The sequence below is a fragment of the Vicugna pacos genome, chromosome X (genome assembly GCF_048564905.1).
Source record: "Vicugna pacos chromosome X, VicPac4, whole genome shotgun sequence".
Classification (NCBI taxonomy): Eukaryota; Metazoa; Chordata; class Mammalia; order Artiodactyla; family Camelidae; genus Vicugna; species Vicugna pacos.
In genome coordinates, this window is record NC_133023.1 from 32,219,755 (window position 1) to 32,238,075 (window position 18,321).

The 18,321-nt window shown below is 37.5% G+C and overlaps 2 protein-coding genes across 9 annotated transcripts in view; one reads left to right on the forward strand and one right to left on the reverse strand.

Annotated features, from left to right (window-relative positions):
- Positions 1-18,321, reverse strand: part of CASK (calcium/calmodulin dependent serine protein kinase) — a 315,531-nt gene that overhangs the window by 139,809 nt on the left and 157,401 nt on the right. The window lies entirely within an intron of this gene.
- On the forward strand, positions 11,413-15,405 carry GPR82 (G protein-coupled receptor 82). Its single transcript, XM_031671301.2, has 3 exons — positions 11,413-11,551; positions 13,831-13,898; positions 14,040-15,405. The coding sequence occupies exon 3, from the start codon at positions 14,074-14,076 to the stop codon at positions 15,070-15,072; it is 999 nt and encodes a 332-aa protein (XP_031527161.2). The 5' UTR covers positions 11,413-11,551; positions 13,831-13,898; positions 14,040-14,073; the 3' UTR covers positions 15,073-15,405.

Sequence of the window (18,321 nt, forward strand, 5' to 3'; positions counted from 1 at the left end):
AGGCTTTGCCTGAAACATGGACAATAATGCAGGACAAAAGCGTACAGGTTGAATAGAAGGAGGAAAAAAGAAATCAAATTAGAGGTCTCTCACCCTTATTAATTCTACTTTTGGCCCAGGAAATGCATAAAGAACCACCATAAAATGAGCTTTGGAAAAGGTTTCTAATCATGGTTTTGGATACAGGTGTTGATGATACAGAGAATCTCTTTTTGCTTTAGGAAGCCATGCAAGTTATTCCAGGAACAGCAGTGAACTGTTACAAGTTATACTCTGGTTTGGTAATTCCACATGTAATCTTTTTTTAGTTATAAAATATTTCAAACATACAAAAAAGTGAAAAAAAACCCCCACTGTAACAGACAGCTAAGCACCCATCACCCAAAATTTACAAATGTTAAGTGTTTTGGCTCCATTTGCTTAACTGCTCTCTTGTACCTATACATAATCTGAAAAGTTAGATATACTAAAACTCATCCTGAGGTAGCCTCTTTCCTAAAGTTAGTGTATATTATTCTGATGTATATATTTACACTTTTATAACACACGTAAGTAGTATGCATAACAATGTGCACTAGTTTTTGTTTTTAAAATTTACAAATAGTATCTTACTATTATATTCTCTTGTAACTTTTCCCACTCAAATTATGTTTCTGTTGATACATGTAGGTGCCATTCATTCATCTTCACAGATGCAGTGTTTTATCATGAGAATAAACAAGAGTTCAATTCTCCATTTCCCCTAACAATGGGCCCTTAGGTGGTTTCCACTTTTTTGCTCTTAGGAACCATGCTCAAGTGAAGTCTTTGTACGCCTTGTGCCCATGTGTGAAATTTCTCTAAGGTCGACACCTACAAGGAGAAATGCTTGGTAGTAAATGGTATGCATATCTTCAATTTATCTCAGTTGTGACAAAGTGCTCTCCAAAGTGAACTTACCAATTTATCTACCTACCCGACCACTAAGAAGATAAATGTTCCTCTACCCACAACCTCACCAATACTTGATTTTATCAGATTTACTAATTTGTCCCAAACTGGGAGGTGTGAAATGGCATTTCCCTGTGGTTTTAATTGGCACTTCTCTGATTACAAGTGAAATGGAGCATCAGATTCTCACAGTGTTTTGTCCATTCAGGTTTCTCCTTGGGTGAATGGCCTATTCATAGCTACACGTCTCCGTCTTTCCCTTTAATGAGCTGCTTTTATTCTTTTCTTTCTTTTTTATTTCAAATTGTTGAAATAGTTCTTTACATACTCTGTACACCAATCTTTTGTTCTTTATATGGGCTGCAAACAACTTCTACCAGTATGGGACTTGTCTCTTACTTTGCTGATGGTTTCTTTTGCCAGATACCATAAGCAAAGGAAGACGCTCTCTAGTCAATAAATCTTGATGAACCCTGACCCTTTGAAATATATTCATCCCTCAAGGATCAAGCTAAAGAATTTGCTGATGGACTTATCTTATAATTAGATAGCTTGGCATTACAGTCAGAAATAGTACATAGAAGTGCAGTGAGGTGTCCCCTGAGAACACAGAAATAGAAATGCTTGCTGAGAATTAAACTACAAAATTCAAACATCTGAGTACAACAGATATGCAAACGATTTTAAAGTGATAGAAAGTCTCCCAGACCAGGAGTTGATCTGTTAAATGTGTAGACATATTTTTAAAAAGATTTAGCCATTCACTAGCAGGTGGGGGAAAAAAAGGAGGGGGGACCAAGAAGATGTTAGTATTGCCCATTCAAACAGAGTCGGGCAGGAGGAGGTCGTGACCAGTGGACCAGGAGTATTATCATCCCACTGGTAAAGCCATGGCAAGCCTTATGGTGGGGCTGGATCCAATGGGTCTTCTTAGCCCAGTGACATTAAACATTATTAAATAATGAACTGAGAGGCATAACAGACAGGTTAAAGGGCAGCTGCTGCAGCCAGACTGCCTGAGTCCAATTTCTGGCTCCACCACTTACTATGTCACCTTGGACAAGCTCTCTTTCCTCTACTGAGAAAACAAGAGTAATAGGAGTACCTAACTCGCATTGTTGTTATGAAGACTGAATGAGTGAATAAATGTTCCTGGCCGGTAGGAAACATTCAATGTATGTTACTGAAATACTCAAACTCCAGGGAAAGGCAGGGGAAATAATACAATGGAATGGTCAGAAGCTGAAGGTAAACATCAGAACTAGGAAGCTACACAGTGGAAGCTGACCTGGGTCAAATGAAGTGCGGGGGGAGGCACTTACAATGGGGAACTGAACTTCAGCTTTCACTGACAACAGCACTGTCCAGGACAGGCACAGTCGCAGACCCACTCTATTTTGTGTGAGTCAGAAGCATACTCTGAAACTTGAGCAAGTAGAAGAGGAGAGGACACCAGAAGAAGGACAGTTTGAAAGAATGGGATTAAAGCAGAAGGCTAAAGGAAAGACATCTGTGCAAAAATGTGCATGTGTGTAGCTGCAGGGAGCGAGCTGAAAGAGGACCAGTGAAGGATGAGGACTGCAAGCAGCATGTTTCACCAGATTGTAGGAGAGGGTATTCTAACAATTGCAGATCTCAAATGGAATAGAAAGCCAGTGAGTCGTTTGCTAGTAGACCTGCTCCAATATAGTATGAGTCCTCAGCAGGCTGGGAGGGTAACAAAGCATTTCGAGCATTTAGTAAAATTTGGATGAGATGTTCTTTAGATTCCTTTAATAGAAGTTTTGAGTTTTACAGAACAGTCAACACCTTAAAAATGAGTGGCAACCAGGGGCCACCTGGGATCTTGTTGCTCCATCAGGTTGTACCAACACAGTCATGCCCTCAGGGCTACTCAGGTGGGTACAGCTGGTGGGGGTGGAGGAGGGAGGCTGCTTGTTGTATGGTCAATGGTCCCCAAGCAGCTTCCCAGAGTTTTTTTTTTTTGTAGTGGATTTGGCCCCTGCTCCTTGCTCAGCACACCATAGGCATTCATTAATATTTACAGCTAGAGAGTCTGTTTAAACTTTATCTAAAATAATTTGATGGATTCTGGGAGCTTTGTGACATTTATGTTAGGTGCTAAGGTTTCTTTGCTTTCTGACACTTGGCTTCGTTCTGTGTAATCAGAGTGGTCAAACAGGTCACCGCACTGCATCCTGAAATGGGGACAAGGCACCTTCGTTGTAAAACTGACTCAATAGCATAAACTCAGGTGGGAATGGTAATCATTCTGATGTGCTATATTTTTACATTTTATCCAGTGACAAGCTTCTGGACCAAAAGATTTGAATGCCTTCCATTAACACTGCTGGCAATGCTGTTACAGACCCTTTCCTGTTACAGACATTTCCTTTCTACGTTTCCTGCCCCTTCTCATGTTCTATCACCCACCACAACTTTCTAGTGTCCTCAATCCTCCCACCCCGCTTTTTTTTCCCTTTCCTGTACTCAGCATCACCTCTTTCTCTTCCCAATTCAGTTTTACCTCTTATTTTCTGACTTTCTCTTTTAATTGCCGGTCTCACAATTTAGTACCCTTTTCTCTTATGTGTCCCCTGATCTGTCAGAAGCAGAAATGCTTCATTATTTGTGTGGAAATTTGGTTTGTATTCAAAAGAAGAACACTGTTTCTGCTATATTAAAAACAATGCTCAGCTGGTTGCAAAGGGAACTGATGAGGTTTGCATGCATGTTCATATTCAGTTCCCCTTTGTGGCCAGTGAGACTTGAAAAACACTGGAACACACAGGGTCAGCTCTTGTGCAGACTGATTATAGAGTTCCAAATATATGTGGCAAGTAGTGAGAGGAGTCAGCTAAGTAAGTAAATGAGGGTCTCACGCTCTGACAGTTGGCATTTGTGATCTGCAAATTACTAAACCTCCAGTACTAAGCACAACCTGGCATGGTGGGGTAGGGGGGAAGCTACCAAAGGGGCAAGCCAGACTCATCATCTTTCTATACCCTTTTACACTCTACTATTGCAGATGTCAATTAATCACCCAGTTCTTAGGATCAAGTTAGCAGACAGATTTTTCTTCTAGTTTTACTGAAAAGCTAGATTAGTATTCTGGAAATAGAAAAGAAAGAGCTATTTACAGAGGATTAAAAAGTACAAAGGAAACAGCATGAATTCATGATATATTAAAAGGTGTATTAAAAGTAAGAAATAATCAAAAGAAAATAATAGCTCCAAGACCCGAGTGGAGCACAGTGGGTATCCCTTTTCTTTTTGGATATTATCCAAGAAACAATGAACTCTGAGGTACACATACTATATTAATTCCCAAGGAAGAGCCAATGCACTATACTTTAGGAAAAAAATATAAAAATCTAGTTAGGACATTGCAATCGCAAGCACATTAAATGAAATGTGGTAGATTAAAATTCTCCACAGCGCTTCTCATCCAGACATGGAGCCTCTGCCCACCTCTTGAGTCTGAGCAGGTATTGTGACTTGCTTTGACCAATTAAAAGTGGTGGACATTGTATGGCATCTGAGCAAGGCCTAAGAGGACTCACAGCTTCCAGTTTTGCACTTTTGAGACCCTGAGACCAACATGGTGTAAAGAACCCAGGGTGAAAGATCACACGGAGAAAGATGGTCAGCCTGTACAACCATCTCAGCTGAGGCTCCAGACATGAGTCGAGGTCCCTGTGGACCATCCAAGCCTCAGCTGAGTTGCCAGATAACTAAGAAGCTGCATGAATGGCCCCAGGTGAGACTGAAAGAACTGTCTAGCTGAGCCCAGGACCAACTGTAAGACTGAGAGTGAACAAATGGCTGTTGTCATAAGCCACCAAGTCTAGGGGTGGTTCGGTATGCAGCAATAGATAAATGATGCATATAATGCATAAAAAATACAAAGTATGTGTACCATTAATTTCTAAACAGGTGACAACAAATATAGTAATTTCATTAACAAAAAAGACAACGCCTCAAATTATTTTGTTTGAAAGCTGTGTGTGTGCTCGTGCATGTGTTTGTGTGTGTATCTGGGTGTGAGAGAGAAGGGGAGTTATCTATTTTACAAACCACTGCAGGGTGGGGAGTGGCAGGGTTACTGAAGATTTAGTATCTCTGTATTGTCAGAGATAAAACAAGCATATGCTGGATAATAAGGCAACTGAATAGACATGACACGTTTTCATTACAAGCCTTTTAGTAGGACTTGACTTTTAAAAACTATGTCCATGAATTGCTATGGCTTTAAAAATAAAGTCTAAAAAGCTAAAAGATATGAGAAAAACTTTCACATAATAAAATGTCAGACTTTCTTTTTACCACCAGGATAACTGTGGCTGTGAATGATTTTACAAAGGTGACTCTTGGTATAATCACTCGTACAAAACGAAACAAAATGAAACTCCAAAAGACGTAGCCTGTTAAAGGCAGATGAGTGTCAATGGGTTTTCATCTTGAGGACAGAAATCCATTGTCCATATCATTACTTGTATTCTATCAGGTGTAAAGTGTTTTTCAGCTACTAAAATAAAGTTTATCATTTTGTTAGAGCTTAAAAGAAACTAAACTTTTAAACTGTTCGACGTTTCTAGCTGGAAAATAGTGCAAGGTGGGCAGTTTATGCTTCAGCAGCCTTTACAGCAGAAGAGGTTTAACTAGGGCCGGTGATACACTGCCCTCTGCTGGCCAAAGCGTTGCCAAAGAAATGATTATCTACAGACTTGAACCCTGGTTTCTTCTTTCAAATTTTCTCTACCAGGTATTTCTGGAGATATGGAATCCCAGAGAACTTGTATTTCCTGGATTCAGTATTTTATTTGGAGGTCTATTAAAACAACACATTTTAGGCTGGCTTTTTAAAAATGTATTTATTTGGGGGGGGAATTATAGGCTGACTTTTGATGGAGGAAGAGGAAGAAGAGACCACATGGTAGTATTAGAAACTATGCCACATATAGTATAATTTGAGAAATATCTAAAACACCAAGACTTGTTTAGAGTGATACCTTAAAATGACTACTTCAAGTCTAATGTATCTCCATCTGTCAAAACATTACAAAGATGCAACCACCAATATAAGAAATGATTTAGGCAAGGACCATCAATAAATACTAAAATCCACTGGGTGAGAGGGAAAAACCATATTCAGAGAGTCTCAAAATATGACCCTCAGATTACTTATCAATTACAAAGGGGAAAAGTACCTGTACAATGAGGAGCTAGCAGTAATGAGTAAATTTCCAGAATGAAAACTAGAAACAGGTATACAAGCGAGATACATTTTTGGTCACTGGGGATACTTGGTCACCTTTTCTAAAGCAACAATCCAGATTCCAGTAGCAGCTCTGGATGGGCTCTGAAGTCGCACCATCGGGGTTCAAATATAGGCCCTACAATATACCAGTTATCTTATCATCAATAAGTTATTTACCCTCTACGGACCTAAATCTTCTCATCTAGAAAATGACAGTAATAAATGGTATTCATCTCAGAGATATTTTCATTAAATATTGTAACAACTAAATGAATTTATATATATAAGTACTTCAGTGGTTATTTATTATTATTATACATTTTCTAAAAGTGGTTCTCAGGGAAGCTTGCTACTTCAATACTTGGGGCTCTTAATAGGACAAAATAAATCTAGAAATTAATAGGTACAGAAGATAAGACCTCAGATACCCAACTCTTCCTCATCTTCCCTTGACACCCCTCTCTTTTTCTCTCTTGAATAAAGACAGGAAGTGATATGGAGCAGGGGGGCTTAACCTCAAAAGACAATTTAATCTAGAAATTCCAAAGAAGTGATTGGTAATAAAATAGCCAGGAAACCTTGGTCTTGGGAAGAAAGGGACAGTGGTGAGGGTTCTGGGCACTGATACATGATGCCTTTTTAATTCCCTGTATCTCAGGGCAATCCAACTCATTATTTTCCGGGGTATAGGTGTATGTATGTGTTTTGCACCTGTGGCAATATGATGGCTTACATTATTTTTTTTACAATTCTACCAAGTGCTTCATTTTCAGAAATTTTAATCTACTTTTGGCTTTTCAAAGAACTTGAAAAAAAAGATCGATTATGAAGCATGATATGAACCAAACTTAACTGACTCAATGTTGAAATTCAAAATTTGACTGTCCTCAAAAATATTTTTGCCTCTTCTAATCCAATGCTAAAGTCTCCCTTTCCTTAAACCTGCTAACTTCCCATTTGCTTTCCAACTCCTACCTCTGAAGGCATTCCAATTCTAAAGACTGCCACCATGTTTCTATCGTGTGCATTTCTAGAAGACAGTGTCTATCCAGTGCATTCAAGCCTCTGTGGAGAGACAAAAGGCAAAGGTGAACTATAGTGAAACTCTGAATGGCTGGTCCATTTACGTTTCGTCATTAGACCTTTCTTCCAAGGCTTATCACTTTTCTGTGCTATTATAAATTTCCAAACTTTGGGCCATAGTTTCTGCTGTTTCAAAATAGTTTTTAAGGGAAATACTCCCATGGTTGGCTGAGAAACCAGCTTGCGGAACAAGCAGAAAATCTTCACATCCTGATTAAGGGTGGGACGGCCATGATTACAGCTGCTTGTAGTGGGTGGCGAGGGCCTGCGCGCAGAGACAGACACAGGGCTGTGGCCAGACACCACATCCTGAAGAGAGTAGGGGGGCTCAGTGAGCCTTGAGCAAACAACAGCTCTGACTAAGAGAGCTCAGCTTCACTCCTCCTAAAGGCAACCACTGGTTCGGGTGTGCAATGAACTGGATAAAGGCTTCCACTGTCCCCCACCCCTCCTTGAAGAAACTATCTTTTGAATGTGATGTTCTCCTGTGGACTATATAAGGCATGTCTTCTCTTCCCACATCCAGCCTCCCGAGGGGTCAGAGAAGAGTATTTAAAAGACCAACCATAGCAACTTTAGAAGACTCGAGCTTGGGTAGCCCCAAATAACTGTCTAATTGAAGCACAAAGTTCTGGTATGACTGAGCTGTCCTGTGTCCTCTGGGTTCTGACTCCAAGGCAGGTTGAAAAGGGACCCTAATCCTAACCCCAATAATCCTTGTGAGTCAGGAAAGCTCTCATGCACCCCTGGTGAATACAGCTCACTACAGGTTGGCAAAATAATTTACAGCATGCGTGCCCCTTGAACCATTCTTACTGAACCACTCTAAACGAATTCTGAGGCCAGAGTTAAAAACACACTTCATACTTAAACAAATATTTCAAAAGCAGGAAACTTCACACAAGGCAGGAATGACACTCTGGGGAGCTGCTCTAACACCTCAAGGAGTAAATCATAAGGGTCAGAGCAGAACACACAGGAGGCCAGTATTTGGTGGATGATATAGGAAGTAATTAGAACAGCTGGGCAAGAGCATTTAGACTTGGATAACAGAAGCAGAACTTTGAAGAGCAGATGCATGAGAAAGATGAATGAGAACCCAAGAAAACTATTGGTGACCTGAGTGAGAAAAGTTCAAGGGGCTACCTTTACAGAGAACTTGCAATTCTTAAAATTTCTGCCTGATGAGTTATGTTTTTGTTAATCTTATATTCTCTGACATTTATACTTTCGACTCATTGCAATAATATTTCCTAGTATCTTAGAAAAATGGAAATAAAAATTTCTTTATATTTCAATTAGGGAACTCAAAATCACTTAAGTCATAAAGAATTTATACTGATATTGATGGGATTAAAAAAGTAGCTTAATGAAGTCCAAGGTTTTCAAGGATAGGAAAAAAATTGGGTTTGAGTTCTTCCATAGTCAATTCTGCTACCTCAGAGCCTAGAACAGGAAACCCTGTCTGAATGAAGTTAAAAAGCATACAAAACTTGACTCCAGTTTCCCTATCATAAGGTACCCTTAATGACCCTAGAGAAAAACCATTATTCCTGCTAAGGCAGAGGGTGAGGTTGGAAAAAAAAAAACCAAACACATGCTTTAGAGTTAATTTACTAGCTGTGCCACCTTGGGCATGCTATTTAACCCTTTGTAACTCAATGTCCTCATGTGTAAGACAGGACTACCACCACCCATTGTTAGGGCTCTTCTATGGAAAATGCTCTGCCCGGTACTGGCACAGAACTGCTGTTTACTATGTGTTCTCTTCTCTTTCCTTCTAGTTCTCCTGGCCTGTCAGAATCACTTTGATTCACTGTTTTCTCCCTTTTCTCATTTACAGAGCATTTAAAGTCTGTACCATACAACATGTATTAATCTGAATTCTTGGCTTGCTTGTGGAATCTCTTGAATTTCCAGAGACCCTAAATTAGCTTGTGGCTAATACATCTCTTCTGCAACCTCCACACTCCACTAGAAACACAGCAGAGACTCCAATAAATATTTGTGAAGTGAATTGCACTGTTTAAGAAAACTATAGTGCACTAAAAATCAAAATAAAGGAAGAAATGGCAAAAATTACACCGATACAGGCAGTCTTGCCTGATAAATTATCAGTTGTCTGACCATCATTTTAAGCAGTACTTCTGACTCTTCCTTGGTTGAAAGGTTGACCGACATCTGCAGTAGCTGGTTTCCAAGATGGCTCCCAACAACTATCATCTCTTGATATTTATCCCTCCCACACTGAATTACTGCTAGTCCCGTGTGACCAACAGAATACTACAAAAGTGACAGTGTTGCCTTTAGAGGCTAGATCAAAAAAAGGCACTGCAGCTATGACCTTGTTCTCTTCATTCGCTTGCTCTGGTGGTAGCCAGCTACCATGTTGTGAGGACAGATGGTGGTTATGACCTTGGGCAAGTTATGTGACCTTTCTGAGGTTCATTTTCCTTACTCTTAAAATGAAGACACTTATTTCATACTACTTACTTCATTGGGTATTGTGGTTATTAAATAAGACATGCATGTAAAGCACAGATCAGGATGCCTGGCACATAATACACTTCCATGAAATGCAGCTAATACTGGTGGTGGTCCTAGAAGCTGCAGCAGCAGCAGCTGATTGGATGTGAGATGTGAAAGCAAGAGAGGAATTGAGGATGACTCATAGGTTTGGGGCTTGAATAACCTTAGAAATGATGGCATCATCTTCTGAGTTTGAGGACAATGGAAGATAACTTGTGGAGAGAAAGGAGATATATATATATATATATATATAACCAAAGGTGCTTAAGCCTCAAACAAGTAATACTAAAATTATCTGTCAATCACTTATAAACAACATTCTTTTCCCATTCTTTCTTCTCTAAATTGCTTCAAACTGTTTTTGTTTTGTTGTTGTTGTTCTAAATAATTCCTTCCTGGAACATGAAAAATTCTTGAAGTAAAGATGATAGGAGTTCCAGAGGCAAACTACTCTGCAATCAATGGCCATGGAAGCCTGGATGAGTCACTGTTCTTAATTAGATGATGGCAAGCACTGCAAAGATGAATAGCAGCAGAACAGAATCAAGACATTCAGGTAGTCCTCACTTCTGTTTCAGAGAGAAATAGTAGCAAACATTATGAAGAATTTATGCAATCAACGTGCAAGAAGATAAGCATCGGGGGTTATGAGAAATGGCAAAGTACTTCTATTAATTTTAAATGAAGATTCCCTGAAAACTAAAATGCTCAGGCTTGATGAAATTAGATTTCTGTTCCTATTCTCAGACTCCCACTGGTTTAACTACCCAAGGAAGGGATGCGTGATGCAGGTCCAGCTCCCCAGCTATACGCAGTCGGCTTTCATTTAGTTAAGAGTTCACAGACTGATTAAACAATCCTCTACATAAAACTGGTTTCACAATTCTTTATATCGTAATGTAACTATTCATTTTATCTCAGGTATAGTTGGTCTTCAGATTCTGGAACTTTCCAGGATTCCCCAAATCCATTATGAAATGCTCCAAACAATGTGCTACTTTGAACACGAATGGAGGCAGCAGAGGACAATTTGAAGTAGGATGGATTAGTTCCTTAGTAACCAAGAGGAGACCCAAACCCCGGGGTGTGGCCTGTGCTTACAGCGTACTGCTCAGGGCCTCACTTCTTTCTCCTCAAAACAAAGGGTTTCTACCCACAGATGATCTTAAAGTTCTATTTCAGCTCTATGATATTTGATTCCAGTAACCTGCTACAAGTAAGAAAATGTTGAGCTTTGTTTCCCTTTGTTCTTGATCAAGATGAACTGCAAACAAGCCATCCACAAATGACTTTACAGACAAATCTGTACCAGAGTTTACTGAGTTACTATGGATTGGTTCCCTCTACCACTGTGTTGTATAAAACTAACTAGCCATGGGGATGTAAACCTTTGAACTTAACTTCTGCCAAACATGCTAATGAAGCTAAGTGAGGTGTAACTGGTTCATGAAATAATCATAAGGAAGCACAGTATATATATTGTCCACAACTTCCTCCCACTATAGAAATAGAGAAATGAGTGTTTTTTTTTTGAGAAGATAGTTGCTACATTTACTATGACTACTGAATTTCTCCAATATTCTGTTTAATTTTGTTTTCTTCCCACTATAGTTGGTGTCATGCAAGAGTCTATTCACACTGACTAAAACTGAAATATACTGGAAGAGTGATGATCAGAGAACTTCAAGTCTGAAATTTAGCATCACCGCCCTGAAAAATAGAGCCTTGGTTGGCATAAACTACTCAGAGGTAAGACTGATCATTCACTTTTAGCTTAAAAGTTAATTCTATAAAAAACTCTAACAGGGCTAAAATGCTTAAATTTTGAAAACTTATCATTAAGAAAGGTAGTCAGCATATTAATTATGTAGATAATCATTAGAACTGAAGTTAGAATTGTTGACTTCTTTTTTCATTTGTCAAATTAGCAGAGGCACAGCGTGTACAGGAGTGACTGAAGATGTTTTGCTGAGGGGAATGCAAACTTGTACACATTTTCTAGGGGGCAATTCTGTATATACAACATGTAACTTTTATTTCTTAAGCTCTATAGTATTTTCTAAATTTTAGAAAATAATTATCTAGTAGTTTTATAATCAAACTTTATTTTTACAGGAGAGGTACGTAGTAGATACAAGTTGATATTTGGGAAGCTAAAGATGGTAACCTAGTTGTTTGTTATAGTGAAGGTTCCTAGAATCTCAATGTCACCTGTCTGATAAAGCCGGCCTCTGTGAAAGTCTTTTTACTTCTCTTCTGTTCTGAAGAATTTGCTAGTGTGAAATAGAAAATTAGGCAATGGTAATGAGTAATATGAGATAGCAGATGCTGTATGAGGTGGTCTAGTTTAAAAAAAAAAAGGCATACTATCATTAATACAGAAGCACCACCTTTACCGATTTTAGTATATATAATGTATTATCTATGCAAGGCAGGGGCTAATGTTTTTCTTTAATATCATCATAAAAGGAAGCTTCATTCCTTATGTAATACAAAAATCTACTTTGATTAGATAAATTTTTCTTAAGAAATAAACTGGCTAATTTCACTGTATTTGACTGATTTTTAAGTCAATTCCAATTTGCCAGGCTGTACTGGATTCAGATACAAAAGCACTTTGAAGCATATGGACTGTTCTCTAAATAAAAGTTGGAAAGCAACAAAATAAAATGCTAAAGACACTGTTAGACATTAAGGGTCTCAGTACTTGAACCTTGAGTCAGCGTACAGCCCTCAAGCTTTCAAGTATTTGGGCGAAAACTGTTTGGTTTAAAAAATTATTTCAAAATTATAATAATATATTTGGGGGGAAAACTCTTATTTCTATAATCAAAGATGTAAAAAAATGTAATCATGATTCTGAAGAGGGGTAGAGAGTGAAATATCCCCGAGGGGCTGGGAACATGTAAGAATCTCAGAAGGCAGTATGTAGTAAAAATTTTTGTGTTTATCAAAAGAGAGAATATGATGGAAAAAATAATTGAGAATCCCCACTCTGGATTATAAAAGAGTGGAAAGTGTGGTACTTAGAAAGGTATAGTAAAAAATACAGAGAAATGATGCATATTCTGAATAGAGCTCATTTTTTTTTTGCAGGGGGAGGTAATTAGGTTTGTTTATTTATTTGGTTTTTCAGTGGAGGTACTGGGGATTGAACCCTGGACCTCGTGCACGCTAAACACGCGCTCTACCATTTGAGCTATACCTTCTCACCCTGAGCTTGTGATTTTTATTTGACCAAAATCCAAAATCTTTTCTTATTCCCACCTGAAAGAACTAAAGGAACAAGAAAAATAAGAATGAAAAGGAGTTTATATGTGACTCTTAAAACACTTCCTGTGTACCCTCTGAAGCAAAAAAAAATTAAAAATTAGACATAAAATCCTACCTGCATTTAGGCTGCGATTAAGTATCTTCTTAAAAAAAAATTCTCTGAAAAACCAAGATACTAAATTACACACAAAGACACATGAGGGCGCTCTAACCAACAAGCAGTAGCAACTACAGCTTTGACACAGAATCCGAAACTAAGCTTTTTTACTGAAGTATCATAGATTAGCATTAAATATTTGAAATAAGAAATTACTGATGCTCTTTGGTAAGGACTCTGGGATTTTGGTGTTATCTTTGGTCACTACACTTTCTTTCTGTTCAAGATCTTGCCTGAGTATTTGCTGATGTAGAATTAAGTTTACTCCTGAAATATGAAGAGACTTCTAACAGTGTTAGATTATAGACAAGTTCTTTAATCTAGCCGTGAAAAGACACCATTTTGAAAAGTACTTATGTACGATTAAAGTGATTAATTAAAAATCAGTCTTCCCTCTGTTAACGTGGCTACAAAACACTTTCGCAACACTTTCCTTTGGCTAGTAGGTATTGCTTGCATGTGTCTTAAATTATTAAGTTACCTTTCTAGGCCAAAATCAATTGTCATTTACAAATTGCTTTAAAATCTAGTATAAGAACTCTAGTATAAAATAATAAATCTCAGCATATAACTATTTCTATCAAATTTTGTTTTTCAGACAAAGCCAGTATCCACAATAATCAACCTTCTGCTTTTATTTCACTTGGACAGTTGTGATTAGAAAAGGTGAGAAGGTATCTATACTTTCCTTTTCCATCCAATACATTCATGTTACTATTTTACTTTATCCAATGCTTTTTAAAAAATACGATTCAGCTTAAATACCATCTATAATTTTAATGTTAAATGTCTGCAATTCTGTTCTAGCTCCTGTGGCAAAATTCAAGGAAATCTGATATAAATGAGTAACAACTCAACATGTATTCAACCATCCATGATCTCTTCCATGGCTTTACCCATCATTTATATGTTCCTTTGTATCATTGGTCTCTTTGGAAATTCTCTCTCTCAATGGATCTTTTTAACAAAAATAGCTAAGAGAACACCAACGCACATCTATCTAGCACATCTTGTGACTGCAAACTTACTTGTGTGCACTGCCATGCCTTTCATGGGTATCTATTTCTTGAAAGGTTTTCAATGGGAATATAAATCTGCACAATGCAGGGTGGTCAATTTTTTGGGAACTCTATCCATGCATGTAAGTATGTTTGTCAGCCTCCTAATTTTAAGTTGGATTGCCATAAGCCGCTATGCTACCTTAATGAAAAAGGATTCCATACAAGACACCACTTCGTGCTATGAGAAAATATTTTACGGCCATTTACTGAAAAAATTTCGCCAGCCTGAGTTTGCTAGAAAACTCTGTGTTTACATATGGGTGGCTGTACTGGGCGTAATTATTCCAGTTATCATATACTACTCAGCTGTGGAGGCTACGGAAGGAGATGAGAGCCTGTGCTACAACCGGCAGACGGAACTGGGAGCCACGATCTCTCAGATCGCAGGCCTCATTGGAACCACATTTACTGGGTTTTCATTTTTAGTTGTAGTAACATCGTACTACTCTTTTGTCAGCCATCTGAGAAAAATAAGGACCTGTACATCCATTACAGAGAAGAGTTTGACTTACAGCTCTGTGAAAAGGCATCTTTTGGTCATCCAGATTCTCCTAATAGTTTGCTTCCTTCCATATAGCATTTTTAAACCTATTTTTTTTGTTCTACACCAAAGAGAGAACTGTCAGCAACTGAATCATTTAATCGAAATAAAAAACATCCTCACCTGTCTTGCATCGGCCAGAAGTAGCACAGACCCCATTATCTTTATCTTTTTAGATAAAACGTTCAAGAAGACACTATACAAACTCTTTACAAAATCTAATTCACCACATATATAACCTTCTGGTTGATTTCTGAGTGAAAAACACCACCAAACAGAAAAGTATTCATATGACTCTATCAGGGACCCTAAACTATAGGATTAACAGGTGATAGCTTGGTTGATAATAGGTACCAAGTAAACCTCTTTGGTTTTTAAAAACAAACAGAAAACTCACTGTGGTTCTACTTATACTGAAAGTTGAAATGGCAGAGACTCTGAGGGGCAAAAGTCAAGCATATTGAAAGGATCCCACCGCATATGAAACCAATAGGTCATTTTCTGTTTAAACTCAACCATGGATGCTTCTATTCAGAACACAGTATTTCACAACTATAGGATAAAGAGGCAAATGGTTTATGAATTCTCTGCTTTCTAGTAGTTAGAAAACAAGGGGTAATGTTTTGTTGGTAACTTTAAAAATGAGTAAAAGAAAAAAGTAAGAAATTTCCTCACTTAATTCCTATCTAAATGTATGAACAATGCACCGTAAAAATCCAAGGTTTTATAAATACCTTATTTATTTGTTATTATGTGGTTCACCATCCTGGGAGAAGCAATATTCATTGATTACAGTATTCATTAAGTAGATGCTATTTATAAATATGCTTAAATATTTGGATTAGGCTTTGTCAAAATAAAAAAGAGTAATACAATGTTATTATGCCAATCTTCATCACATTTGGGGTATTTTCCTCTGTATTCAATATAAATAATGTTATTACTGACAAACAGTACCTGGCATGTAAGTATGTCCAATTAATTTTTGCAAAATAAATGAATAAGGCAGTTTAATAGCACTGCTGCAAGACTGATCTCTGGAGTTAGATTCCCTGGGTTCAATCCTAGTTCCACATCTTAGCCGGACAATCTTGGGCAAATTACCCTCCTTAAGTGTTAATTTCTTCATTTGTAGAATGGAAAAATACTATGTAATTCACAGGTACTATTATTAAAGCAGATGATGTTACTATTATTAAAGCAGATGATGTTACTACTATGAGCAGTTATCATTTACTAAGCAGTTACTATGTGCCAGGCACTCGGCTTATATGCTTTACATGTATTATTTTAATCACCACAACCGTAAAGTATGCCAATCTACTGATGAAAAAACTAAAGTGCATAGTTAAATAAGTTACCCAAATTTTCTTCATTATCTAAGTAAATGTTTAAGGATTAAGCATCTCTTAATGGTCATTTCTTTCTTCCATGTAAACTTGTCAGTGAGACAAATGATGGTGGCTATATTCTGTATTATATATATTATAATTAAAAATAAAAAAAGACTGTGTATTTTATCTTTCCAAAGAGGTCATAAGCACCTTTGGAGCTATAGTCTATTTTGTATTTCTACTCCTATGGTACTTGCATTCTCTCTGCTCAGATAAGAACTAAATATAAACAGTTGAATAAACATTAACTGTAACCTGCTACTTTGTTAGAGGTTGCTTAAAGACTCATTATTCCCTACATGGAAATTACTTCAGTGCTCAAAAAGAAGTTTAAAGTAAGTTCACATAGCACTTCCAAGCCTTTCATCTCATAGCATGTTTTGTTCCAGAATTAAAAATGCAGAAACAATTCACTGTACAGAATCCCCAAGAGCCATGTGTTCAAAATCACGAGAGATTTTTCCAACATATCTGTGTAATTTTCATTAAAAAAGAATAGAAAACAAACAATAAATATTTTTCTCCTTTTTTTACTTCAGTGCTTAACTGAGAGAAGAAAATGTTCAGAGAAATGTCTGAAAAAACACGTGCTGACTTCAAATATTTATAGTGTACATCTATTCTTTTATAGGAGCAATCTTATTTCTGGCGGATTAGTTTTGATTTACAAAGACAAAGGCAGACCTAGGAACTCCAGGTGATTCCCTAGAGGCTAGCTGTAAAGAGGGGTGTCCAATCTACAAACTTCAAAGGCATGAGAATCACAGAATAACTCAAAGTTGACCAGGAGAGTTCCCAAGACATCCAGCTTTCTCTCCAGTTACATCAATGGTTTTATTCTTACGTAAGTTTTAAAACTAAAACTCATTAGACTAAGAGGAATTGAGATGACTGATAGTTTTCATTTGACATAAGCAATACCACATTAAACCTCACTGCACTTAGGAGTTTTGAAAATATATATAACTTCTAAAAATCATCATTTAAAAAAAATCACTCTACATCACCCCTACTTTAAATAAAAGATATTACACCAAAGTAGAGCTTCCTACATTTAAAAAAGGCAGAAAAAGAGGTATGCAATTTCCTTTTAAGTTACTCATTCTGATAAAAAACTTGCACTTTAATTCTCTGTACTGAGCTTATCTAATCACCATGATTATTTTTACACCATAGATGCTTTCCTGAATAGATGATTGCAAATCACATTGAATTTTCTGTGTAGTTGAAGAACTGTCTATTTAATGTAATGACAAATATTTTATACGAAGTGTCACTTTCTAAATTTACCCTAAATTTAAAGTGCAGATTTCAGAAAAATCATGTTTTTAATGTGTCTGTAAGTGATAGTCAAACATAATTTCAGAAACCCCAAATTTTGACTTAAAGGTCAACAAAGATTATATCTTAATTATAGAAAAGAGGCATGACAAATGTTTATTTCCCCCAACCTTTCATATACACACTCCCATTAAGGCAACTTTCAAACTTTTAATCAGGAACACAAACTATTAAGACTAGACGAGGAAAATTAAGGACAGACTATTCAACTTGGAAGTGAGTTTCTATTCCCCGGGTAGAAGAGGAAGATGTGGGAGAAGGAAAAATTTTTCCTCTACCCCGTAGGCTCTTCCAGCTGGTCTAAGAGTTAAATTGATGCAAGACAGATTAACAGGAGAAAATCCAAATTTAATTATGTACCTATGGGGGTTCCATTAGAATATGAAGCCCAAGGACAAGTTGGGCAATTGAAGTTTAGAAGCCATTGGAGAGAAGGAGAGGCGGGGATAGCTTTGGGATTCAAAAGGGAGGAAGGCAATTCACATGGAGATGGAAAAACAAACGTCTCGTAAACACATGTTTGCTGGACCAGGCAGAGACAATGGGGCGCTGAGAGGACTTTGGTCTCCCCAGACTGCAGACTGCTCGACCACACTTAGTCCATATTCTCTACAGATATCTCTGCTGATAGTACTCTTCCTGGACTAGACCCTTTAAATTCTTTTAGGTGGTTAAGGGGGAGGTATAAAGAAGGACTTCCTGAGTCTTTTGTTTCTTAACAACCAGCCCTCAAATAGACACATTTTGGGCGT

What these genes read in the sequence shown, in the direction of transcription:
- GPR82 (XM_031671301.2), top strand. Translation starts at nt 14,074, where the DNA reads ATGAGTAACAACTCAACATGTATTCAACCATCCATGATCTCTTCCATG.